Source organism: Protomyctophum bolini (assembly GCF_963924005.1).
Source record: "Protomyctophum bolini genome assembly, chromosome: 12".
Taxonomy (NCBI): domain Eukaryota; kingdom Metazoa; phylum Chordata; class Actinopteri; order Myctophiformes; family Myctophidae; genus Protomyctophum; species Protomyctophum bolini.
In genome coordinates, this window is record NC_137873.1 from 24,076,342 (window position 1) to 24,099,821 (window position 23,480).

The 23,480-nt window shown below is 46.8% G+C and overlaps 1 protein-coding gene across 2 annotated transcripts in view; it reads right to left on the reverse strand.

The window, feature by feature from the left end:
• LOC308325061 (activated CDC42 kinase 1-like) overlaps positions 1-23,480 on the reverse strand; it is a 114,599-nt gene that overhangs the window by 17,658 nt on the left and 73,461 nt on the right. For both annotated transcript variants that reach the window (XM_080777456.1, XM_080777455.1), the window contains 14 exons: positions 22,674-22,961; positions 22,335-22,487; positions 21,578-21,741; positions 20,514-20,633; positions 19,297-19,423; positions 18,640-18,786; positions 18,219-18,313; positions 17,898-18,092; positions 15,579-15,670; positions 12,507-12,665; positions 11,220-11,554; positions 3,747-4,502; positions 3,225-3,443; positions 1,195-1,416 (listed from right to left, as the gene is read on the reverse strand). In XM_080777456.1, coding sequence (XP_080633582.1) covers positions 1,195-1,416; positions 3,225-3,443; positions 3,747-4,502; positions 11,220-11,554; positions 12,507-12,665; positions 15,579-15,670; positions 17,898-18,092; positions 18,219-18,313; positions 18,640-18,786; positions 19,297-19,423; positions 20,514-20,633; positions 21,578-21,741; positions 22,335-22,487; positions 22,674-22,961 — 3,072 coding nt within the window. The remainder of the gene's footprint in view (positions 1-1,194; positions 1,417-3,224; positions 3,444-3,746; positions 4,503-11,219; positions 11,555-12,506; positions 12,666-15,578; positions 15,671-17,897; positions 18,093-18,218; positions 18,314-18,639; positions 18,787-19,296; positions 19,424-20,513; positions 20,634-21,577; positions 21,742-22,334; positions 22,488-22,673; positions 22,962-23,480) is intronic.

A 23,480-nucleotide genomic window follows, 5' to 3' on the forward strand; every position in this document is an offset into this window, starting at 1 on the left:
TCTCCTTCTCCAGCTCATCCCGTGGGGGTGTAGCCTGAACCGTGCTGCCTTAAAACCCTTCGTCTTTGTGACCATAACGTCATGATGGGTATTAATACAGGTACACACTTATACTCAAGTACTGAAACTTCAGAAATTGAGTCCGAGTTTTGAGGTAGAGTTATGCGTTCCTCTAATTATTTCCATTTTGGAAGTTAAATTAATTTGATAGCTTTAGTTACCAATTACTTTGCTGATTTAGAATAGAATTAGAAAAGCCTATACGTATCTTCAAGCTTCACTACAACACTTTTACTCAAATAAAAGTTTGCGTACAGACCTTTTGGACTTGTAATAGTATAATAGTGTATACTGTAGTATTTATACGTTGCAGTATTACTTACTGGAAGAAATCTGAGCATTTCTTCCACCAGTGCAGATGTCCAATCTCTCGTTGATGACAACATCATCATCCTGGGTTTAACCCATTAAGACCTGAGGCCAATTTTACAAATGTTTACATATTTTCTGAAAAACGTATGTTCTTATGTCAGTGGTTCTCAAAGAAATGTAAGTCAAGGACCCCCTTGACATTTTATATTTGGCTGCGGACCCCCATCTCAAAATATTTTGTTCCAGGGACCCCAGAAGTAAAGATTTGAGTAAAAAAATAATTGCTTTAAAAAACATTGCTTCAAATGTTCAAGTTTTTTCCAAAATACCAGATCTACAATGTACATGAGCTTGTATACTGCCATTTGAATAGCCAACGTATACTGGTTAAAGTGGTTAACGTCTAAAATGACACAGATGCATTCCCGGTTCCACTGTGTTAACACAGAGACAGACAACAACACTCTAGTAGTGGATCTACACACTCGAGTGGCCGGGAATTAAAGTGTGATGGATTTTTCCAGAAACACAGCACTCGATATTTATTCATATTTACAAAAAGCAATCAGCGTAGGATTATGGCCGTCACGAGGCAGATAAATTAAAGCGGAAATCCGTGACAGACTAAAAAAAGAATATATAATAATTTAATGTCGACATGCGGCGGTGTTTCGACACCCGTCATTGGCGACACCGAGCTAGAGGGCATTCACCAATAAGACTCCGTTCATCCAGTGGTTTTCTAGCCCTGTTCATATCAATTATTTATTTGGCATTTGAGCCACGGACCACCGTTGGATGAGATTTAAAATGTGCGCTCACCGTTTTGACCCTGTCGGCCGTGCAGCCTCCTCCTCCTCCTCCAGAGCTCAGCCCGTCTGAGCAGACCCGAGGCAGGCTGACCGAGGTCTTCATCCCTGGCCGCACGCCCACGCCGCCCAGGCTGCTGTTGTTGTTGGACGAGAAGTTGGCCTTCAGCTCGCCAGCCTGGACCAATCCCTGTCCCTGGTGGGCGTGTCCCTGCAGCGGCTGGCTGTTGACCACCTACAGTGACGTGAAGTAACTAAGTTACATGTGCTCAAGTACTGTGCGTATGTGAAATGTTGAGGTATTTAGTACTTGACTTGAGTATTTCCAATGCTTTTAGTTGTACTCCACTACATCTCAGAGGCAAATATTGTACTTTTACTCTTTTACTACAAAACCACATTGTCAACCTATCTGCACATGTTCATCACTACTGTTCATGACAAATTGGTAAAAGAAAAATCCTAGGTTTACTGGGTTTGTGTCTCATAGGAGGGCTGTGGACACTTCACAATCCCATTAGGCAGACATCATCGTTAGGCAGATTCTTTTCTTTCCAGCGAGAACAATGGCTTCCATTATGCTAACTTTCCAGGAATAGAAAGTCGTGCGTCGATGAGGTCACTGAACCCCTGAACACTCCTCTGAGACACGGATTGAATAGACACATTACGCCATATTATAAATGAGGATAAATTTGATAAAGATAGGTTGAAAATGGGTGAAGTCGTCCTTTAACATTTAACCCATTTTAGGCAGGAACGCCTTTTGGTGTTTTAAGCATTATGGTATGTCACATACAGTAGCTACCTAGCAGAGTTGTTAAAACCTACAGTACAGTAGCTACCTAGCAGAGTTGTAAAAACCCTACAGTATGTACCATACCTGTCCGTAGCTCTGTCGCTCTGGATTAAAGGGACACTTCACCCTTTTTGCAAAAAGATATATGTTAATGACGTTTAGAAGCTTTAGAACACTTTCCTGGGGGTCTTTATGTGTGTAATATGTGGTTTTAGATATTTTAGATTGTAGCAGTGAGCCTGTTGTCTCTGATGTCATGGACACTGGGCTCACTTCCTTCCTCGACTACATGTTGTCTCAGTAAGACAGCTCTCCCCCCCTATCCACAAGGAGGAGCAGTGCACCAAAGAATTATGGGAATTGTAGTCCAGGAAGGTAGTGAGACCAGTGTCCATGACATCAGAGACAACAGGCTCACTGCTACAATCTAAAATATCTAAAACCACATATTACACACATAAAGACCCCCAGGAAAGTGTTCTAAAGCTTCTAAACGTCATTAACATATATCTTTTTGCAAAAAGGGTGAAGTGTCCCTTTAACAAATTTAGACCTGAGGACGATTCTACAAATGCCTTTTAAATCCTGACAGTTTTCTGAAAAAACTATTTTTCTGTGTCAGTGGCGCTCAACCTTTTTCATGTCAAGGACCCCCAGAATTATATTTATTTGGCCGCCGATCCCCATCTGAAAATATGTAGTTCCAGCGACCTCCCAGAAGCAAAGATTTGAGTTAAAAACGTTCACTGTGAAATAATATATATTCAAAGATTTGGGGCACATTTTCATGACTTTTCAAAAATAGCAGATCTACAAGCTACGAGCTTGTAGATACCAAAGGTACCCAGAATGGGTTAAGAGCGTCTGCTAAGCCTAAATTGTAAATTGTAGCCTTATGAGGTCCTGATTCGGCTCTGGTTGTGTCTACATCTAGGTTGGACTCAAGGTCTTTTTCCTATATATTGATATTGTTTTCTGTGCCAATTTTATTGTATTAAAATGACTTTCTTGGTTATCTAACAATTAATTGGTTTGTATGTTTGCCTGTTTTATGTTTATAGAGGGAATCTTGAAAAAACAAGAAAGTGGCCACACACGCCAATAGCCAGAGTGTCACTATTTTATTAGGACGCAGCAGGTTAATATTGAGTAATAGAGTCAGAGGTGTTTTGTGATTGTTTGTTGCGTGCGACCCGTGCGTATATAAAACATGTTGGAGGGGGGAAAAGGAATAATGCTATTACCATGGGTCTGACGGTGGCTGTGTTGGCCTGCCGCGCCTGCCGTTCCTCCGAGCCGGTGGCGTGCAGGCCCTCTGCCTCTCTGAAGAAGCGGTCATAGCGGTCCAGGTACGGAGGCCTCTCAGGCAGGAGGTAATAGTGGGTGTTGCTGACCTTGCGGCCGTCGCGGACGATGGGGAGGATGCAGGGTCCCTTGCTGCTGGCAGAGTCCTTCCCCTGGGCCTAGGGGGTTGTTGCCACCATCATAGCATATTAGGTGACGATTCATTGTCACACAGTACAAATAATTGTGATTAATTGTGTATTTTGCATTTCACACTGCATGGAACATCACAAGGGCTTCCATTTTTTTATACAGTGCAAATAGCCGATCTACTAATTTTGAACATGTTTGAAAATTAATTAAGATTATCTTTCAACAGATGAATTCATGCAGATGAACAGAAACGATTATGCTAAATAAATGCGATCATCTTAAATAACTGAGAACAGGCGATTATGTAATAATGGCCACAGGGGCCTTACCTGGGCCTGGATCACTTTGGGGGCGGCGTATTTGGGGTCCGAGGCGAAGCTGTGCGTGGTCGGCATGACCTTACCCGGCGAGGTGGAGAGGTAGGTGCCACCGTAGGGGTGCGAGGAGGATGAGGAGCAGAGGCTGAGGGGAGCCGGGGTGCAGGGCGCACTGGGGCTCCCCGAGTAGGCTCTCTGCGGGGGAGAGCCCACCACCAGGCCCATGGGACTCGGGGTCCTGGAGCCGGGGTGGGACAAGGGGTCCCTGGGGGGGATCTGAGGCGGCCGGTCCCTGCCGCGGTCCGGGCCTGCTGCCGCGGCGTCCTCCGCGGCGCCGGTCGGCGTCGGGGACAGGGAATGGTCCCCCGACCAGCGGGCCGGAGCGTAGTCGCCCTTTTTTACAGGCCGAGGGGGGATGGGGACACGCGGGGGGATCTGCGGTTTGTCCTCGCCGGTGAAAGACAGGAAGATCTGCCGGTGGGGGTCCTGCTGAGACTGGGGCGTCTGGGGGGACGTGGCCGAGGGAGGAGGAGGGCCCCCCACCGTGGGCACGTTGAGCCTCCTCATGCACTCCTGCTGGAGCTCCTGGAAGATCTCGGCCGACTGTGAGAAGGACGTGGAGAGCCCCTGGCTCTGCTTGCTGGGGAGGAAGAGGTTGTCCTCCAGACCCCCCCTGGAGGCAGGGGGCTCTCTGTCCAACTCCTGACCACAGTCACTCTGCTCCTCTTCCTGTAGCTGCTGCTGTTCTGCACTGTTGATGGAGCTCACCTGGTGTAAAGACAGACCATTAAGCCATGAACGACTAGGGAATAGTTAGGAACTATGACCCTAACAAATCATAAGATACATGTTTGTAACTCAGTGTGGCTGTGTGCCCAAAATAGGGATGCTAGTGCTGGTTAAAATAAATCACACCTGTGTGAAGTGAGGGGCGCTCTTATCATCGTACATTTCACCTAATTTCTCGTTTCATTGTCAATGGCAAATATTGAGTCGTGTGAGGACAAGATTTGGTGGACAATTGACCTAATTTCCCCTTTCATTGTCAATGGCAAATATTGAGACGTCAAAAGCTGTATCAAAAACTCATCAAGACAATGTGATACAGGGCTGTAGAACAGTGGTTATCAACCTTTCCAGGCTGTAACCCTGCAAAATATTCATATACTGGGGACTGCCCCCCTGACAAGCACTTAAAGGGGGAGTGTCCCGGCCCGAGATTAACATTGCTGATAAGGTACATCACGTGGTCTGAATGAAAACAGTTTCAAACGACACGTGACTATATCTCAGGCTCTGACGTGACCTAGCATCTAGCCAGCTGAGTGGCTAGCGCACTAAAGGCTACTAGTTTTGAGGTAACTTTTTGCGTCATACTAGGTGAAAGTATCATAAAAAAAATATTTTATTGCTCGAAAATCTTCCTTACAATGACATTGAGTTGACGTGTACGTTTTAGGGTAAACTGTTGCATAATCGCAATTTCGTGTGACTAGTCCGTCTAACATGGCCTCAACCACGGCTGCTGCTGAGTCCTTAGCCCGTCTCAGATGCCCCCTCTCAGGCTCTCACCGCCGGGGCAGTGGGGGCACAGCGCCTCGACTTCTGTTCATGCAGGCTGCACAAGCACACACGGGGGACGCATCTCTCTCTCTCTCTCTCTCTCTCTCTCTCTCTCTCACACACACACACGCAGACACACACACACACACACACACACAACATTGTTTGAACATGTGAAATGTTTGTTTATGCATAATGAATTCATGAGAATCGCGGGCCGCGGTAAGCCTTGAACTCTGGCCGGACACAAGGCACTTCAGAACGGGGAGATTGCGAGAGGAGGTGGGGGTGGTTTTGGGTTTTTTTTCTCTCCCTCCGTATATCTCTCTCTCTCTCTTTAGAGGGTCTCAGAGGGAGACAACTCACCGAGTCCGAAAACTGTATTAAATTAATAGTTTGTACTTTGTAGAACTGTAACAAGCACAAAAACTATTCAATACAGTATTAAAATGTCTGCTTTGTTTGTTAATGTTTACAGATTTGCTCACGATTTATTGAAATTGAAAACGTGTTTACAGTACTTACAGTGTTTGCATAATCATTCAGGCTACAGGAATGTTTTAGCCAATAGCCACAGGTGTGAAACAGTTAGTCGCACCGTCATTGTTCTGATTGTGAGGGGGGTATTTTTATGTCTACTACTCTACTTTACTTGTCCTAGATTCTAAGCCATGAAAAGATTCTGCAGTCTGCCCTACCAGAACAGCGGTTGTTTTTTAATGGTAGTCACCCGCGGTCACAGTCTTAAAAATAAAAATATTTTCTCTAAAACTGCTTGGTAGGGCTATAGCTGGGAAAGCCTCCACTTCATTCAGTAGAGCATTAGACGTAACGAGCTGTCACTCATTCATTCATGCAGCGGCAGCCCCATGTTGCACACACAAGGAAGGAAGGAACCTTCACTGCCTGCCCTGCAGCAGGCCAGCTAGTCTCTCTCTCTCTCACACACACACACACACACCGCGTCTCGCCGTCTTGCAGTTGCAATGGATGACGGATAGAGCCGATGCTCTTGGTAAATAATAAACACAACTCTTCGCGTTCACAACAGCTATACACACAGGCTAAAACATATCGATAGAATCAACTTGGTGTGTGTGTGTGTGTGTGTGTGTGTGTGTGTGTGTGTGGGTGTGAGAGAGAGAGAGAGACCGCCCCCATATCGGTGTGTGTGTGTGAGAGTGAGTGAGTGAGTGAGTGAGTGAGTGAGTGAGTGAGTGAGTGTGTGTGTGTGTGTGTGTGTGTGTGTGTGTGTGTGAGAGAGAGAGAGGGGCGGACTCAGGTTAGGCCGGCGCAGTGCCGCTAGAGTAGCACAGGCAGTGGTAACGTTACGTGAAGCTCCAGGGCTCCGTGAGCCCTGTTCAGCACTTAGCCGGCTGAGGGCGTGTCAGCGGGGGGGAGACAGATAGACAAGATAGGTACGATGGAACCAGTCACGCGAAATTGCGATTATGCAACAGTTTACCCTCAAACTTACACGTCAACTCAATATCATTCTAACGAAGATTTTCGAGCAAAAAAATAATTTTTCCACCAAACTTTCACCCAGCTATGAAGCTAAAAGTGACCTCAAAACCACTAGCATGAGTTGATAGCCACCAGGAACGCTAACTCGCAGAGCCCAGAGCCGCTCTGCCATTTAGCCCAGATACAAGATCAATTTCATTGGTCAAATTGTGCGTTCCCGTACGTACGTCAGAATCAAGATGCTAATTTTAATAGCCTTAATAGCTTCCCGAGGGCCGTGACATACGGCCTTTAAGTAATGTAGCAGTTGAGGCATTGAACTTAGTTTTGACTCTGTTCTACAGATAAATATTGTGAAAAAATACCTGCCAGCCAGGTCAACACAGAAAGGCTAATCCATGCTTTTATCACTAGCAAGATAGACTATTGTAATGCTCTCCTGTCTGGTGTGCCGACAAGGCTTAGTTTATAAGAGGCATGTCCCCAATGTCCTCCTGTTAACATGAAAACCCATTATGATAAATGACCAAAAGGTATAGTGCAACTTAAGGCGGTCACCTTTGAAAAGTGCTGCTTAGTGCACTTTTTTACTTTGTGTGTTGTGTGTGCGTGTGTGTGTGTGTGTGTGTGTGTGTGTGTGTGTGTGTGTGTGTGTGTGTGTGTGTGTGTGTGTGTGTTTCTGGAGCACTTCTAAAAGTTGAGAACAGTTTACCTTTTTGAGAAATGCTCATAATATGATGTGTGGGCCGCTTTTTTATCAGCTGACCAGCCACAAAATAAAGTGTGTTTGGAGGTTGCTGACACAACTCTCTGCAACACAGTAAAATCGTCCCTTCAGGGGTGGAGGACGCCACGTCTGACATGTTCAGCAGAAGAAATAAGCACCTCTTCATGGCAGACGGACCATGTGAACGCACCCTGAGGCCGCCACTTAAAATGAACAACACTTACAGTAGCATCCCAGATGGTGAACAAAATGGTAAATCGTCTGTGTCGGGTGCAAACCTCATATGTCCAAAACTGTTACTTGCCAGGATTCGAATAAAACAATGGGAAAATCTTTGAGAGAAAAGAGCCTCCGTGTTCCTCCGAGTTCCGAGCTTGGAGATCTTTGATGCTTTTGTGTGACACTTTGGTATGATCAAGTAGGGCGTTCATTTATTATAATAATAAAATAAATAAACACCCACACACACACACACACACTCACAAAAAGTGAGAATACGGAGATAAGAGGTTTCTGCCCTGCAGCAACAAAGCTCTCCGTCTACCAGGCAATCGTCGTCCCTATGACCTATGGTCATTAAGTGTGGGTCATGACCGAATGAATAAGCGGATACAAGCGACCAAAATTAGTTTTCTCAGACGGGTGCCCTTAGAGATAGGGTGAGAAGTTCAGTCATATGAGAGATTAGACCCGCTGCTTCTTCGCTTGGAAAGGAGCCAGCTTAGGTGGTTAGGTTCATCTAGTAAGAATGCCTCCCGAGGGTCTCCCTAGGGAGGTCTGCATGTCCCACTGGAAGGAGACCCCTGGGAAAAGACCCATGAATCATACTATGAGTATGAATCATGAATCATACTCATAATATCCCCTAAATAATAACCCTTAAATAGTAATCCGCCAACAAAGTACCTCGGAATGCTCTTTGCCACCTTGTTTTCTTATTTATATGTATGTTTACTAGAATTTCATGCCCGCTTCGCGGGCATTCATTCCAGATTACGTTGCCACACACTATGGGAAGAAGGAAATTGCGGGAGTTGACTCCACATGTAGTAACGGCGCGCATGTTGTAGTTGCATTCGTCCAAAGCAAACTTCAATTGAAATAAAAGAAATGGTTTTTCCTTTTCAGGTCATTAACGCTTTTCATGAGACAAAAATAAATATAAAATGCAATTTATAGCCTATTATAAAATCCCAGGTTGATATAATACACAATCCTCTGTGATCACCAACTCATGTATGCACTGTGTAGGCAGATAGATGTCCCATCAGTCTGCTATGGACTACAGGGGTAGGGCCTGTAGGCAGATAGATGTCCCATCAGTCTGCTATGGACTACAGGGGTAGGGCCTGTAGGCAGATAGATGTCCCATCAGTCTGCTATGGACTACAGGGGTAGGGCCTGTAGGCAGATAGATGTCCCATCAGTCTGCTATGGACTACAGGGGTAGGGCCTGTAGGCAGATAGATGTCCCATCAGTCTGCTATGGACTACAGGGGTAGGGCCTGTAGGCAGATAGATGTCCCATCAGTCTGCTATGGACTACAGGGGTAGGGCCTGTAGGCAGATAGATGTCCCATCAGTCTGCTATGGACTACAGGGGTAGGGCCTGTAGGCAGATAGATGTCCCATCAGTCTGCTATGGACTACAGGGGTAGGGCCTGTAGGCAGATAGATGTCCCATCAGTCTGCTATGGACTACAGGGGTAGGGCCACTGTGTAGGCAGATAGATGTCCCATCAGTCTGCTATGGACTACAGGGGTAGGGTGTAGGCAGATAGATGTCCCATCAGTCTGCTATGGACTACAGGGGTAGGGTGTAGGCAGATAGATGTCCCATCAGTCTGCTATGGACTACAGGGGTAGGGTGTAGGCAGATAGATGTCCCATCAGTCTGCTATGGACTACAGGGGTAGGGTGTAGGCAGATAGATGTCCCATCAGTCTGCTATGGACTACAGGGGTAGGGTGTAGGCAGATAGATGTCCCATCAGTCTGCTATGGACTACAGGGGTAGGGTGTAGGCAGATAGATGTCCCATCAGTCTGCTATGGACTACAGGGGTAGGGTGTAGGCAGATAGATGTCCCATCAGTCTGCTATGGACTACAGGGGTAGGGTGTAGGCAGATAGATGTCCCATCAGTCTGCTATGGACTACAGGGGTAGGGTGTAGGCAGATAGATGTCCCATCAGTCTGCTATGGACTACAGGGGTAGGGTGTAGGCAGATAGATGTCCCATCAGTCTGCTATGGACTACAGGGGTCGGGCCCGACAAGCCTACGGCTTCTCCCTAGCCCTTTTTCGGATCGGACAGGACATGACAAAGGAAACTATGGGCTGTATTTTGCGTGTCTTAAGTACCAGGTCTTATTACTACCTAACTTGAGTAAACTAAAGACCTGGAGGCGTGATCAATGCCATTTGGCTATTCTGAGTGGCCAAAGAGCAAGTTAGGTAATAAGACCTGGTACTTAAGACACGCAAAATACAGCCCTCTGTGTGCTATGTATGAACTGTATGTCCTCCATTCCGAAAATAAAACTGAACTGAACTGAACTTGTTGCAGGTCCCACAGGAAGGAGACCCCTGGGAAGACCCAGGACCAGATACTGTAGATGGATTATATCTCCACTGACCCGTAAGTCATACACTGACGTGGCAATCAGCATATGCACATTCCTTCTGCATATGCATGGTTTGTATTTATGCACCGTTTGCACTACCAGTGGGCTCTGCTATATAAATTAGTTCTGTTCCCCATGGGTTGTTGTTATTGTACATCTATATCTCTTAATGGTTAATGGTTATCTAATTGTGCTGAGAAGGGAGAAAAATGTAGCAGATCCGAACGCCAAGATAATATATATCCACACTCATCTAATAAAATATTGGTCCATTCAATTTGTGAGTTATCAAACTGAACAAATGTCATTATTGTAATTGTGACTATTTGCTACAGTGACTATGTTGAAAACCAGGAAATCTTTTATGTTTTCGAGATACAGTATGACATGTCGGGACTCCGTAAACACCCAGCTTGAAACCAGGACACACACAGTGAACAACTGAAAGTTACTGTAAGGTCGGTTCAGCAATGAACATAAAAATAAAGTTTAAATTCCAATCTTGCAACGGGTGGCAATTATCTTAGCCAGAACAGGCCTGTCAGAAAAGATAAACTTTCACAAGAGGTTTAATTACCTTTTCCCAGCACTGTAATTTAAATCAAACCAACACAGGGACATAGATTAGACGATAACACAGCGGTTGGTAAGCAATTTGTAAGCAAATTGAAGCAATTCAAAAGCCTCTTGTGGATATAATAGGGTTCCAATTATATAAAACCGGGAGTCTGTGGAAGTCACAGTGCCTGTGGAAGGATGAAACCCCATCAGAACATGAAACCTCTGTCTCCTGCTCCCCTTCCTACTGTCTTTATCAAGAACAAGAGAAACTGCAACCTGTAGTCACCTGCCCACTCCAATAAAAATACAGCCTCATCATAATATCATAATAACATAATCATCATCCTCATCATCACATCATAAGGCTGGGCAAGTAACCGCAAATATATCAAAAACCATATTCAGAACCAATAACCTTTCTCATGTAGGTTAATCGAATAATTGAGATGCATTTGAATTGTTATTCAAACCAAGTTCCTGTCTCTACACAAAACAAAATGTATTGCCTACATAAAAGAAAAGGTAAGGAGAGACGATGATACCTCCATGTCGTCCTCGTCCTGGGCCACATCGTCGTAGGCCGGCGGAGGCGGCAGCGGCCGGGCGTCCCAGTCCACCACCGGCGTGGGGTGCAGGGGGCGGGGAAGCGTCCTGGACGGGCTCTGGGGCGGCGTGCGGTCCAGGATGTTGTCCGCCTGCAGCGCCAGCCGTGCCAGCGTGGGGATCTGGATCATCTTCTCCACCGCCACGGGGGAGGGCGGCGGCGCGGGCGCAGCGGGCGCCGGACACTGCTCCTCCTCGCCGAAGTCTATGAGCGACACTTCACTTCTGCTGCTGCTGTTGTTGTTTTGGGGGGCGTGCTGGTCCCGGGCTCCTCCTCCTTTTGATTGATTGATTGAATACTTTGTTAGTCAAAAATGTACAGCACGTTTTACTTAAAGGTGATATAGACAAGTTTTCAGCCAAAATTTAAAATATATATATAAATGTATTTTGTATTTTCTTTCCCTATATTATGATGCTGAGGTGTTCTCCTGCAACAGCACACTCTCCCTTCAACCCAGCAGTATTATAATGAAAACGCAATGCGATTTCATTGCAATGTATAATATTATCCCCATATCTTAGTTTCACCATTGTTCATGTGAAATAGTATGTTTATGATTTAATATGTAAGCCTATTGAAATTATGAGAATCGCTATGTATAGCGCATGGTTGGGTGGTCCGGCCGGCTTGAAGCATGCATTCAACCCGTGCTCGCCAACGGTGACAAGCCATCACGGATCATCATAGCGATTTTTCTTCATTGCAATGAATAATCGTGGACAAAGTAGTTCACATGAACGATGCTGTAGTGGCTGGGGCATTTGAGGGGAAATGTGTTTTATATGCACGATTACAAATAAAAGAGAATTGAATTGAGTGCCAGTGAGTCTCCTCCGCTACTTCCTACTTCCTCATTTACGGGACTCATCGTGTCAGTCGTGTGATATTGTGATTATGCTACAGTTTCCCTTAAAAAAACATGTCAACTCAATTTCATTGTTGTAACTAAGATATCGATAGAAATTCATATTTTTTTAATGTCATATTTAGCCATACGAGTGCAATATCCATAGCGTCCCTCCCAGCAGCAACAACAACCCCATAGCCTGAAGTGACCTGGCTCAGCCAATAGAATGACGGGGGGAGGGGGGTGGAGCTAGATTTGAATTTGTTTGGAAACACTCAATCACTTCTGTGTACAAACACTGGAAACTTGTCTATATCACCTTTAAGTACTGTACTTAAGTAAGAAATGTGAGTACTTTTTCCCAAGACTGCTTACCTCCTCCTCCTCCTCCCTGCTTGGAGGCGGAGACCCAGGCGGCCGGCTTGAGCTTGAGGCCCTTGATGGAGCTGGGCGCCTTGCGCAGCGAGAGCCTCTTGAGTCCCGTGGTGGAGGTCAGGTCCTCTTCCTCGCGGGTGACAGGGTCGTAGCACGGCTCTGGGAAAACGACAAAATGACATTGGTTTTGTTTCTTCATTTATTTTTTATCTGGCTGTATCTCTGGGAGTCTGGGACCCAAATTTACAAAAAATTATTATGAGTTAATAACTAAAATAACTAAGTTTCAAAAGTAGTGAAAAAAGCCGATTTGGGGTGTTACAGTACAGTAAAGGGACCCCCACACACATTTCTCGCCCGTTTCGGACGCTAGGCGGCTTGCCTGAACCGGGCCGGCACCCTGGCCGCGTTCCTGTGGGTATGGAACTCCCGGGAACCCCCACACGGAGTTGCACCACTCACTTCACACAGTGTGATTTTTACTGGAGATGCGGCTTACGGTATGGATTTCAACACAGAGGGCAATTCTTTCAACATAGAATGCTGCATTCTGAGAGTTCAGAATAAGGCAATTCTCTGGAAAACTGCCAGGGACGGCAGTGGCCCAGGGGTAGAGTGGCCGGTGGATCAGCCGGATGGGCAGTGGCCCAGGGGTAGAGTGGCCGGTGGATCAGCCGGGTGGGAACTGTGAAGTTCCCAGTTCAGTCCCGGGCTCCCCCAGAGTAAGTGTTGATGTGTCCTTGACTCCTTAAGCAAGACACTGAACCCATTAGCTCCCGATGTGCAGGTTGGTGCCCTACATGGTTTCCTCCACCATCGGTGATCGGTGAGTGAATGGGTGAATGTAATGCACAATCTATGTAAAGCACCTTGGATAAAGGCGCTATATAAATGCATCAACTACCATTTATGGAAAGGCGTACATTTGCATTCGTTTCACCATAGCAAATGCTGAATTCATGTCTGGAGTGGAGAGGGCACTTTTTTAGTGACGGGGGGAAATGGACAGGGACTCAAGCTCCCTTTGATGTCTATGTGTGATGTCCCTGGAGAGAGGGATCAGGTGGGAGAGAGGGATCAGGTGGTAGAGAGGGATCAGGTGGGAGAGAGGGATGTGGTGGGAGAGAGGGATCAGGTGGGAGAGAGGGATCAGGTGGGAGAGAGGGATCAGGTGGGAGAGAGGGATGTGGTGGGAGAGAGGGATCTGGTGGGAGAGAGGGATCTGGTGGGAGAGAGGGATCTGGTGGGAGAGAGGGATCTGGTGGGAGAGAGGGATGTGGTGGGAGAGAGGGATCTGGTGGGAGAGAGGGATGTGGTGGGAGAGAGGGATCAGGTGGGAGAGAGGGATGTGGTGGGAAAGAGGGATGTGGTGGGAGAGAGGGATCTGGTGGGAGAGAGGGATCTGGTGGGAGAGAGGGATCTGGTGGGAGAGAGGGATGTGGTGGGAGAGAGGGATGTGGTGGGAGAGAGGGATGTGGTGGGAGAGAGGGATGTGGTGGGAGAGAGGGATCTGGTGGGAGAGAGGGATGTGGTGGGAGAGAGGGATGTGGTGGGAGAGAGGGATCTGGTGGGAGAGAGGGATGTGGTGGGATGGTGGGAGAGAGGGATGTGGTGGGAGAGAGGGATGTGGTGGGAGAGAGGGATCTGGTGGGAGAGAGGGATGTGGTGGGAGAGAGGGATGTGGTGGGAGAGAGGGATCTGGTGGGAGAGAGGGATGTGGTGGGAGAGAGGGATCTGGTGGGAGAGAGGGATGTGGTGGGAGAGAGGGATCTGGTGGGAGAGAGGGATGTGGTGGGAGAGAGGGATGTGGTGGGAGAGAGGGATGTGGTGGGAGAGAGGGATCTGGTGGGAGAGAGGGATGTGGTGGGAGAGAGGGATGTGGTGGGAGAGAGGGATGTGGTGGGAGAGAGGGATCTGGTGGGAGAGAGGGATGTGGTGGGAGAGAGGGATCTGGTGGGAGAGAGGGATCTAGTGAGAAGTGGAGCTATAGGAGGCAGCAGAGTGAAATCAGCCCTCAACTGCTTCCGACAGAAATACTAGGGGCGAGGCTTCCCTCACTTTGAGTGGCACCGAACAGAATTACCAGTCTGGTAACTGTCTTTCTGACAGAATACCATCTGATTAATGCATTTCTGATATAAATACAGTGTGATAAATCTCTTTCTGACAGGGAGCTGTGGATTGAAAGTCGAGTCACTAAACCACTATGCCAGTGGCTGGTGGAGAGGCTTTTCAGCGCATACTAGAACATGACAATGGCCAACTCGTGTAAAAAGAAGGGAAATCCCCGGCTTCCCTCCCCATATTCCTGTCGGAAGCCGTTGAGGGCTGATTTTACCCTTCTGCAGGAGCAATGGGAGAGGAGCTGTTGATGAGAGAGACCATACTTACTGGCCACTGGCTGAGGGGGGCGAGGAGGGGGCTCCTCTGAGAGCCAGAAAAAGCACAAGAGAGCAGCAGCAAGAGTTAACCAAAATAGCAAAAATAGTGGGTCTACAAGCTCACAAGACGTCACGTGGCGACGTGTTGTGAACTTGTAGGCAGACTACTTTCCGCACGATGAGGTATAAAATATGGCTTTAAGTGGTAAACGAGGAAGAAGAAAACTCACATTCACCATGTTGGTGAATGTGAGACCTAACTAACTAAAAGAAAGGAAAGCGCTTAGCAAGCAAGCTAGCGCAGGGAGAAATCAAAAGCAAGCACTTCTGACAGTCTCTCTTCTTCAATGGAGCTGACCCAATCATACAGTTACTGTACAAATTGATGAGGGCAATATTCTGTGAGAAATGTACCCGCTATTATTCTATTAATCAACACACCCTCCCAGTCATAACAATACATCAGCGTACTGTATCAAAGGACACATAATCATCACTGAATGCTAGGCGAGCATTCTCATTCAACCTGCGAGATAAATCGCTAACCATGCTGCTTCTTGTGTTCACTTTTGTCTATCCCGGCGGTTCTGAACCTTTTCGACACCCCAAAATAATCATATTTTAACTGGCAGATACAAGGCAAGCTTGTACTGTACATTTTTGATGGAGGTTAAAAAGAAGCACTACTTACTTTTAGCTCGACCTGGAAGCTGGGTGGGGCGAGCACCACTGAGGTCTGGACCTAAGACATCAGGTGGATCCATGGGATTACCTAAGTATAAACTGGTAGAGAGAGTCATAGACAGTGTGAGAGAGAGGGTAGGGAATATGTACCGTACCTTGTGACAAACTATAAATTAGGCTTTAGTCACCACTTGTGTCAATACACACGTCAGCTATTCCGACTTTTAAGTATTTATCTTTATGATTCATTGCAAGGCACGGTAGCCATGCTATTGGTTCTACCCCACGTCATATGTACATGTCATGGTCTGATACTCTGATAACAGGCCAGAACTGTGTTTACTCTAGTGCGTGGGTCTGCAAGTATGGTAGTATTCTGTGAAAATGGTGTGTCGTAACAATGGTCATTCTGGGCAATAATTTAATTGTGTTTGCTTCATGTTTCTATAGAGTTGACAGCTGACTAAAAGGTGACAATGGGGGAGTGATTAAAGTAGTGGTTTAGGAGTTGAATAAATTACCAGTTGTTGACGCCCCACCAGCCCATGTGCTAATCCTTTGACTATTCTGGTTTAACAAGCTTCAAATGACCATATCTTCTTTAAATATTGTTCGATTTCAATGAATGACATCATTTGAAAGCCTTTACATTCCGTACTTTCAAATCTGTAAAAAGCTGATTGTGTCCCAATTGTACCCATGCAGTCACACAATATAGGCTAAAGTAAACCATGCTTTGTTATCACGTTTATATCCATTGCCTACAGCAGTGGTTCTCTAAGTGTGGTCTGGGTACCCCCGGGGGTCCTTGAGGGGGTTCCAGGGGGTCCCCAGCTAAATGTGTGAATATAGCATCAAAATTGACCTGTATCCACTTTAACCCTCTATATCGGCTATTTGAAAATAGCTTGTATACAGCTGTTACGGCCGCAGGCCTAGGTATGTCTTTGCCTGCGGTGCGCACAGTGCGCGTCCCTTTGCCTAACCCCTCCCTGCATGTAGATCCGTCAGCGCAGCCATTGGTGGGGAGCATTACCGCCCGCTCCGTACCTCGCTCCTCCAACCGGCTTCTACACCTGCGCCCACCTGACGGCATAAAGGCGTCCTGAAGCCTTCACTCCCGGCCGCTGTCCAACCAGCCAGTCTCCAGAGTGGAGCAGGCTAGAGGCAGCGCGCCCTCCATGCAGCGAGGGAATGCATGGAGTAAAATTACGGAAACGTCACTATAGCAAGAGTTGCTATATGTGTGCACAGTTTATTGTATAATCAGTTTGTTGTTATCACCTGTATATATATTCTGAGCACCGGGCCACGGAAGCCTGCTTTTTGTACAGTTTGGTAGATTAGAGTAGAGTAGGCAATAGTAGGGTCACTGTTGTCACTTTATTTTCAGTTGTTAGGTTAGTGACTAAAACTCAAGAGGTTAGTTTTAGTATGCTTTTGATTATTTCCCTTAGTTGCTCCGTGTGTCATTTATGTTTGTAAGTATAGCAATTCATATTGAATACTTATGTAAATGTATATATTGTTTCCAACTATTTGCATGCCATAGAATAATAAAGAACTTTGGGCATTTCACCACCTTGCCTTATTAATAACCGTCCTAGACTTGGTGAGTCGTAACAACAGCTATTTTCAAAAAGAATCTTGGAACAATTTAGAATATTTTTTGAAAAAAAAACAAAAAAACACACAACCTTTGTATGGGGGCCCCTGGCACAACATATCTTGAGATGGGGGTCCATGGATAAATAAATACATTACAATTTAGGTATTTAGCAGACGCTCTTAATCCAGACCAATTCCAGTTTCCGATTCCGAAGCACATGGTAATACATCAAGTCATCAAGAACCATAACCGTAAGATAAGAACCTAACATCCGTAATGAAACTATAGAGAATACACTATAGAGTGCTATGTCTACATAAAATGCTATCTAAATGACATAAGTGGAGCCTTTGCATACGCCTGTAAGGCCTGTAAGACCACTCACTGGACTACAGCCTATGTGCCTTGGCTTCATTCAATACCAGTTGAGCTAGCTGCCTGTAAAGCACTCTACAAAATGGTTTATTGGGCTGTTGAAGGAATCGTTTTTGTCGGTCTGAGAGGTTCCAACTGTTGCCCAAACACTCAATAAATATCGACACTGAAAATCACTATGCTAAATCTCAACATGACCTTACTCAACTGACCAGATAGACGTCTAAAATAACGTGCTACTGCCATCTACTGGTAGAAAAATCTTCCTAAATGCCATGATAAATATTGGAGTAATATTGTTAACAGTGTTAACAATATGGGTGGGGGGGGGGCTATGCTTACTCGTCGATCCTGTCGGGGAAGCCCCAGCAGCGGTGAGGGTCCGTGTCGCCGTGGCCCGTGTGGATGAAGCTGTTCTTCAGCGGCCGGCTGATGTCGTGGGCCGACAGGCCGGCCACCGAGGTCACCACGTTCCTGGGGAACGGGCCCACCTTCTGGGTGCGCTTGTTCTGACCACGCCACCAGTAGTTCTCAGCGCTGGGAAGACACAACCAGACAGTTTGATTGGCTATTTTCAGCATGCACAACCAAGTGTAAAATCAGGCATTACGGTGCCATCAAGGCATGAAGTAGTAGTAGCTGTGACCACGCCCACGCCCGCACCTGCCCTCGATGATGGTGATGACATCATTGACCAGGATCAGCAGCTTGTCCGGCTCCTCAAAGTCCTGCAGAGCACACATGTCTGTGGGCATCGTCTGAAACACACAGGACACCATGGTCAACAACATGTCTGAAACACACAGGACACCATGGTCAACAACATGTCTGAAACACACAGGACACCATGGTCAACAACATGTCTGAAACACACAGGACACCATGGTCAACATGGTCAATTGTGGGGTTGCCAAAACAAATCTGTTTCTAGTGGCTGGTTAGTCTGTGCTAAAAGCATCCACCAGGTGGAGCTATATGTCCATTTATGACAGGACTGACATCTGAAGTTATCAAGGACTCCATCAGGGTCTCTCTGATTAATTGAAAATGGAGGACCCCGACGTAAACAATTCTGTCCTCCTACCTCGAGCAGGAACTCTCGCAGGGCAACGAAGGTGGGCCTGTCATCTGCTTTCTGTGCCCAGCACTGCAGCATGACATTATACATGTCCTGGTGGCAGTCCTCTGGCTTGGGGAGACGCTCGCCCTCCTTGTCAATCTTATGGAGGATCTGAGGCACACACCATGGCGTCACAAAAAGATCAAAACGTTTAAATTATTTTATTATTGTTATTCACATGGGATGATTCTGGAAGTGTCTCTCATTGAACAGTTGAGTTGTTGTTGTTGTTGTAAAAGGTAAAGGTAAAGGTATAAGGTGAGTTATTATTTTAGACTGGTGAAGGAAGGTATTTCGCACACTGGTCTGGTCTGCTCCCAGAAGCAATTTATCAGAGGTACGTTTGGACCCGTGTGGGTCTTCGCACACAGGTTGAAACGTTGCAATATAAATTAAGTGCTTCTGGGAGCTACAGACCAGTGTGCAAACTGTCTTCCTTCAACATTGTAAAAAGAATTGTTCAGCACCATTTTTTTCAAAATAGTTTTTAGATGTGTGTGCTTCCCGCTTGGACTTTATTTCTATTATTTTAGACTATGGGGTCAATGAAAAACAAAACAAAATGGACCCAGGGAGTGTACATGTGTGTTTGTGCATGCATGCATGCGTGTGCGTGTTTACCTGGCTTCCATTGAGGCCCAGCCACGGCTCCTGGCCATACGTGAACATCTCCCACAGACTGACTCCAAACATCCAGGTGTCTGTGGCGTGAGAGAACGTCCGGGTCTTCAGACTCTCCGGAGCACACCTACAGCACAGGACACACCGAGGTCAACATCTGCTGTGTGCCGTTAAAAATCTAGAAATAAACATCATACTACTACAGCCTTGGTTACTCCAATGTTTTCATAGTCAAGGACCCCAAAATTGATATACAATTTGGCAGTATCAAGTAGCGACCCCCGGGGATCCTTGGGGGAGACACCAGCAAAATGTTGGGGGTATCTCCCCTTCCTCTCTTAATCTACTACAGGTCACCTCTGCAAGTAACTTTTTCATCCATGGCACCCCTGAATTACATTGATGCTGGCACCTTGCATTTGTTTTTGTGATTTACATCATATTACGATACGAAAAATATACAGTATGTCACAAGGAAAACTTGTATAACTATCCGTTATAGGACAGATTGAAAATAACGCCACTTGAACCGCTTGAACCTCAGCATCCATATTCTGCGAAAACATAACCCAAAAATAGCTTAAGCTTGTAGATTTTTGGCGAAGAGATTTAGTGTAGATTGAAAAACAGTGTTTTACTCAGTGAATACTGAATGGATAGTGATACATTTCAAATGCTCAGGTCATCAACGGGTGGACAGTCTGTCTGCTAGTGCAGCTCAGTAGCACCAACTGGACGTTCACACATTCATCACAGAGCTGTGGAATTACGTTTCCAGCCGTGATGATAGCACTGCCACAGCCATTACTCACACATCTACTCTCTCCTCCTAGAAATAATAGCATCATCTCCTCCTTCCAAACACTCCGACAGGGGTGGAAAGAAACCAAATGCATTTACTCAAGTCAGGGACTTAATTTCGTTGCCCTACGCATACTGTGTGTTTGTGCTGACCCCGCCCCAACCCCCCACCCCCCGTGGAGCCACGGAGAAAGTTATTATTACGATGATTGGCTTGGCACTTTTTGTCGCCCCCCCCCCCTCGGCGTATTGCCCTACGCACAGTCCGTCTTGCGCGTGCGTATGTCTAGCAGTGGCACTGACTCAAGTGCATTTACTACTGGGATAGTAATCATTGCTATAGAGTTGTTTGTTCAGTCATGTCTTGGGTACACTACTCTGGAGTATATTTCCACGAGGAGGCTGCTGTGACTCACCATGCGAAGGGCACCTTGCGGTGCTCCTGCATGACGTAGTGCTCATGGTTGTTGGGCAGAGCCCTCATCAGGCCAAAGTCACCGATCTTCACCCGGTGGGCCGACGCCAGCAGGATGTTCCTGCACAGATAAAAGGCATGATGTAAGCTAAAGCTAAACACATTGTTGGCAGTGTGACAAATAAACCAGTATGTGGTTCTCGGGTGCAGGTCTTTTTTCCGACAGCATATTGATCCGAAACCTCAATCCTAACCTAACCCTAACCGCAAGCACGGGAGCAGCGCATGTCGGACCATCGCTTTTTCGCATCGCAGCGAACGTCCCCCCGCTGCGGAGAGGACCGTTGCCCCGTCGGCTAGAATGCTGTCGGAAAATAGTCCGCCTCCCCTGGTTCTCAACCTTTTCTGGATCAGAGCCCACATGAAAATCTACAAAGTATCCTTGCTGGCCCATCCCTCTGACCACTTAACCCATTTTGAGATCAGATTCTATAAACGTCTTCTACATCCTGACAGTTTTCTGAAAAAGCTATGTTTTTATGTCGATTTTATGTCGATTTTTCTAAAATAGCAGACCTACAAGCTCGTAGCACGCCACTCTGTGGTGTGCTATGAGCTTGTAGATCTGATATTTTTCAATAGCTAAAACATAACATAATGCTAACACCAAAAGGGGTTCCCACCCAAAATGGGTTAAAGGAGAATTCCAGACTAACCGTTTTCTTACCAAAATCTGATGTTATTATATCCAAGAACGAGTGGTACAGGTGAAAAATGGTGGGCTCGGGAGGGAGTTATGTCATTTCTCACCTGTACCACTCGTTATTGGATATAATATCAGATTAAGGTAAGAAAAGGGTTGGTCAGGAATTCTCCTTTAATCGCTAAGTGGTCGGAATGGGTGGGCCGCGTGTCGATCTTTACTTACTTTACTTTTTTTTTCATCATGAATTTGGGGGTAAAAAAAAAAAAAGACACCCTTTCTACGGCCGGCGGTGAGGGACATTAGACTGAATCGCGGGAGGCAGTCAAAGAGTTAAGCCTGGCTCTGGGAGTATGTTTCACCTGGCGGCCAGGTCGCGGTGGATGAACCTCCTCTGCTCCAGGTAGGCCATGCCACACGCCACCTGAACAGTGTACTGGCACAGCGTGTGGATCAGCACGGGACCCTGGGGTCGCACGCATCGCAACACGTCCAACAGGGAGCCCAGAGGGGCCAGCTCGGTTACCTGTAGGAGGGGCGAGAGACATGGACACGTGGTGGAAAGTAAGGGGAGAATGAATAGGGAGAGAGAGAGAGAGAGAGAGAGAGAGAGAGAGAGAGAGAGTTAGTGGGGTAGAGTATAGAGAGAATGAATGAAAACGGTGACACAAAGAGGAAGAGAGAGAGGGATACAGACAGAGACAGATTTGATCAGCCACTGAGTAACAAATGATGGCCAAAATACATCACAGACACATCCATCCAAAATAGAGCTGAGGAAAGCTTCACAACACAGTAATAGAAGGGGAGTGGAAATGTTGTCCCTTATTATTTTTGTCTCTCTCTCTCTCTCTCTCTCTCTCTCTCTCTCTCTCATCATTCTCTTTCTGTTCTTGACAGAAGGCCTTGAGATGTCTGACCTGATTTAAACACACTACAAGGACAGGAAGCAAGCCGAGTGAGTGCTTGAGTTGGTGTTTACACTGTGGCTTAGTGTGTGTGTGTGTGTGTGTGTGTGTGTGTGTGTGTGTGTGTGTGTGTGTGTGTGTGTGTGTGTGTGTGTGTGTGTGTGTGTGTGTGTGTGTGTGTGTGTGTGTGTGTGTGTGTGTGCGTGCGTACCATCTTCATGGGGTGTGACAGCACCACTCCGTACAGGCGGATCAGGTTCTGGTGGTCCAGGGAGTGCATGGCGTTCACCTCACAGATGAAGTCGTCCAGAGCGTCCGGCTGGTTCAGCACGTCCGTCTTCAGACACTTGACTGCTACATTCAGCTGGAGAGAAAACAACACACACAGAATGTCCCATTCCATGTTTACAAATGTATAAAGATCTTTTGAAAATAATTAATAATAGCAGAAAGTCACTTCGTTTTTTGTCTTCATGAATGTTCTCTTCTGGGGGTCCCTCAGATGGGGCTACTTGACTTGATAGAAAATATAATTAACCCCGTCACTCACCACCTTCCCCGCCGGCGTGAACCACTCTCCTCTCTTCACCACTCCAAAGGAGCCGTCGCCCAGCTTCTCGAACAGCGCCAGGTCCTTCTCCGAGACCAGGCAGGTGAGGGCCTGCTGCTGCTGCCCCGGGCCCAAGGGACTCAGGCCCAGGGACCCCAGGGTCCCGGGCTGGACCACCTCTCCTCCTAGGCCCAGGGGAGATGGGGTAGGGGACAGCTTCCGGAAGGACGAAGTGGGCTGTCCCTGTTGGGGGAAGTCACCGCCGTCCGGACGCTTACCGCTGAACACCTGAGAGAGAGAGCGAGAGAGAGAGAGAGAGAGAGAGAGATTCTTTTCATAATCACTCCTTTATTCATCTGCAAGCTCACAATGCAGTACAATGCAACACAATCTTGTGTGATGAGGAGTGAGGACAGCAACGCTATGGTAGGCAAGGCAAGGGGGAGTAACTCAAAATGGACAGACAGTGGGACCGCCAGTCACAATTATTTGTATTTTTAGGCATTTGTTGTTTTTCATGTGATCGCCGTGTTCATGATCCACGTCATCAAGACTTCTTTCAAAATCTCTAACAAGTATCAAACATATATAGCGCCATCCCATCGGTCGCTTTGCACGGACGAAGAGACCCAAATTTGGTAGGCTAGGCAAGCATGCAGGCCGATTGGTCAGCCCCGAGCGGGCACCACAGTGTGCGACCGCAGTGCAGCTTTATCGGGCTGCTTTGATGGGCCATTGAACCACTGAGCTGTATCTGCAGGAGCACTTTGTCCACAAGAGACGGCGGGCTGACTCTGGAGGACATGA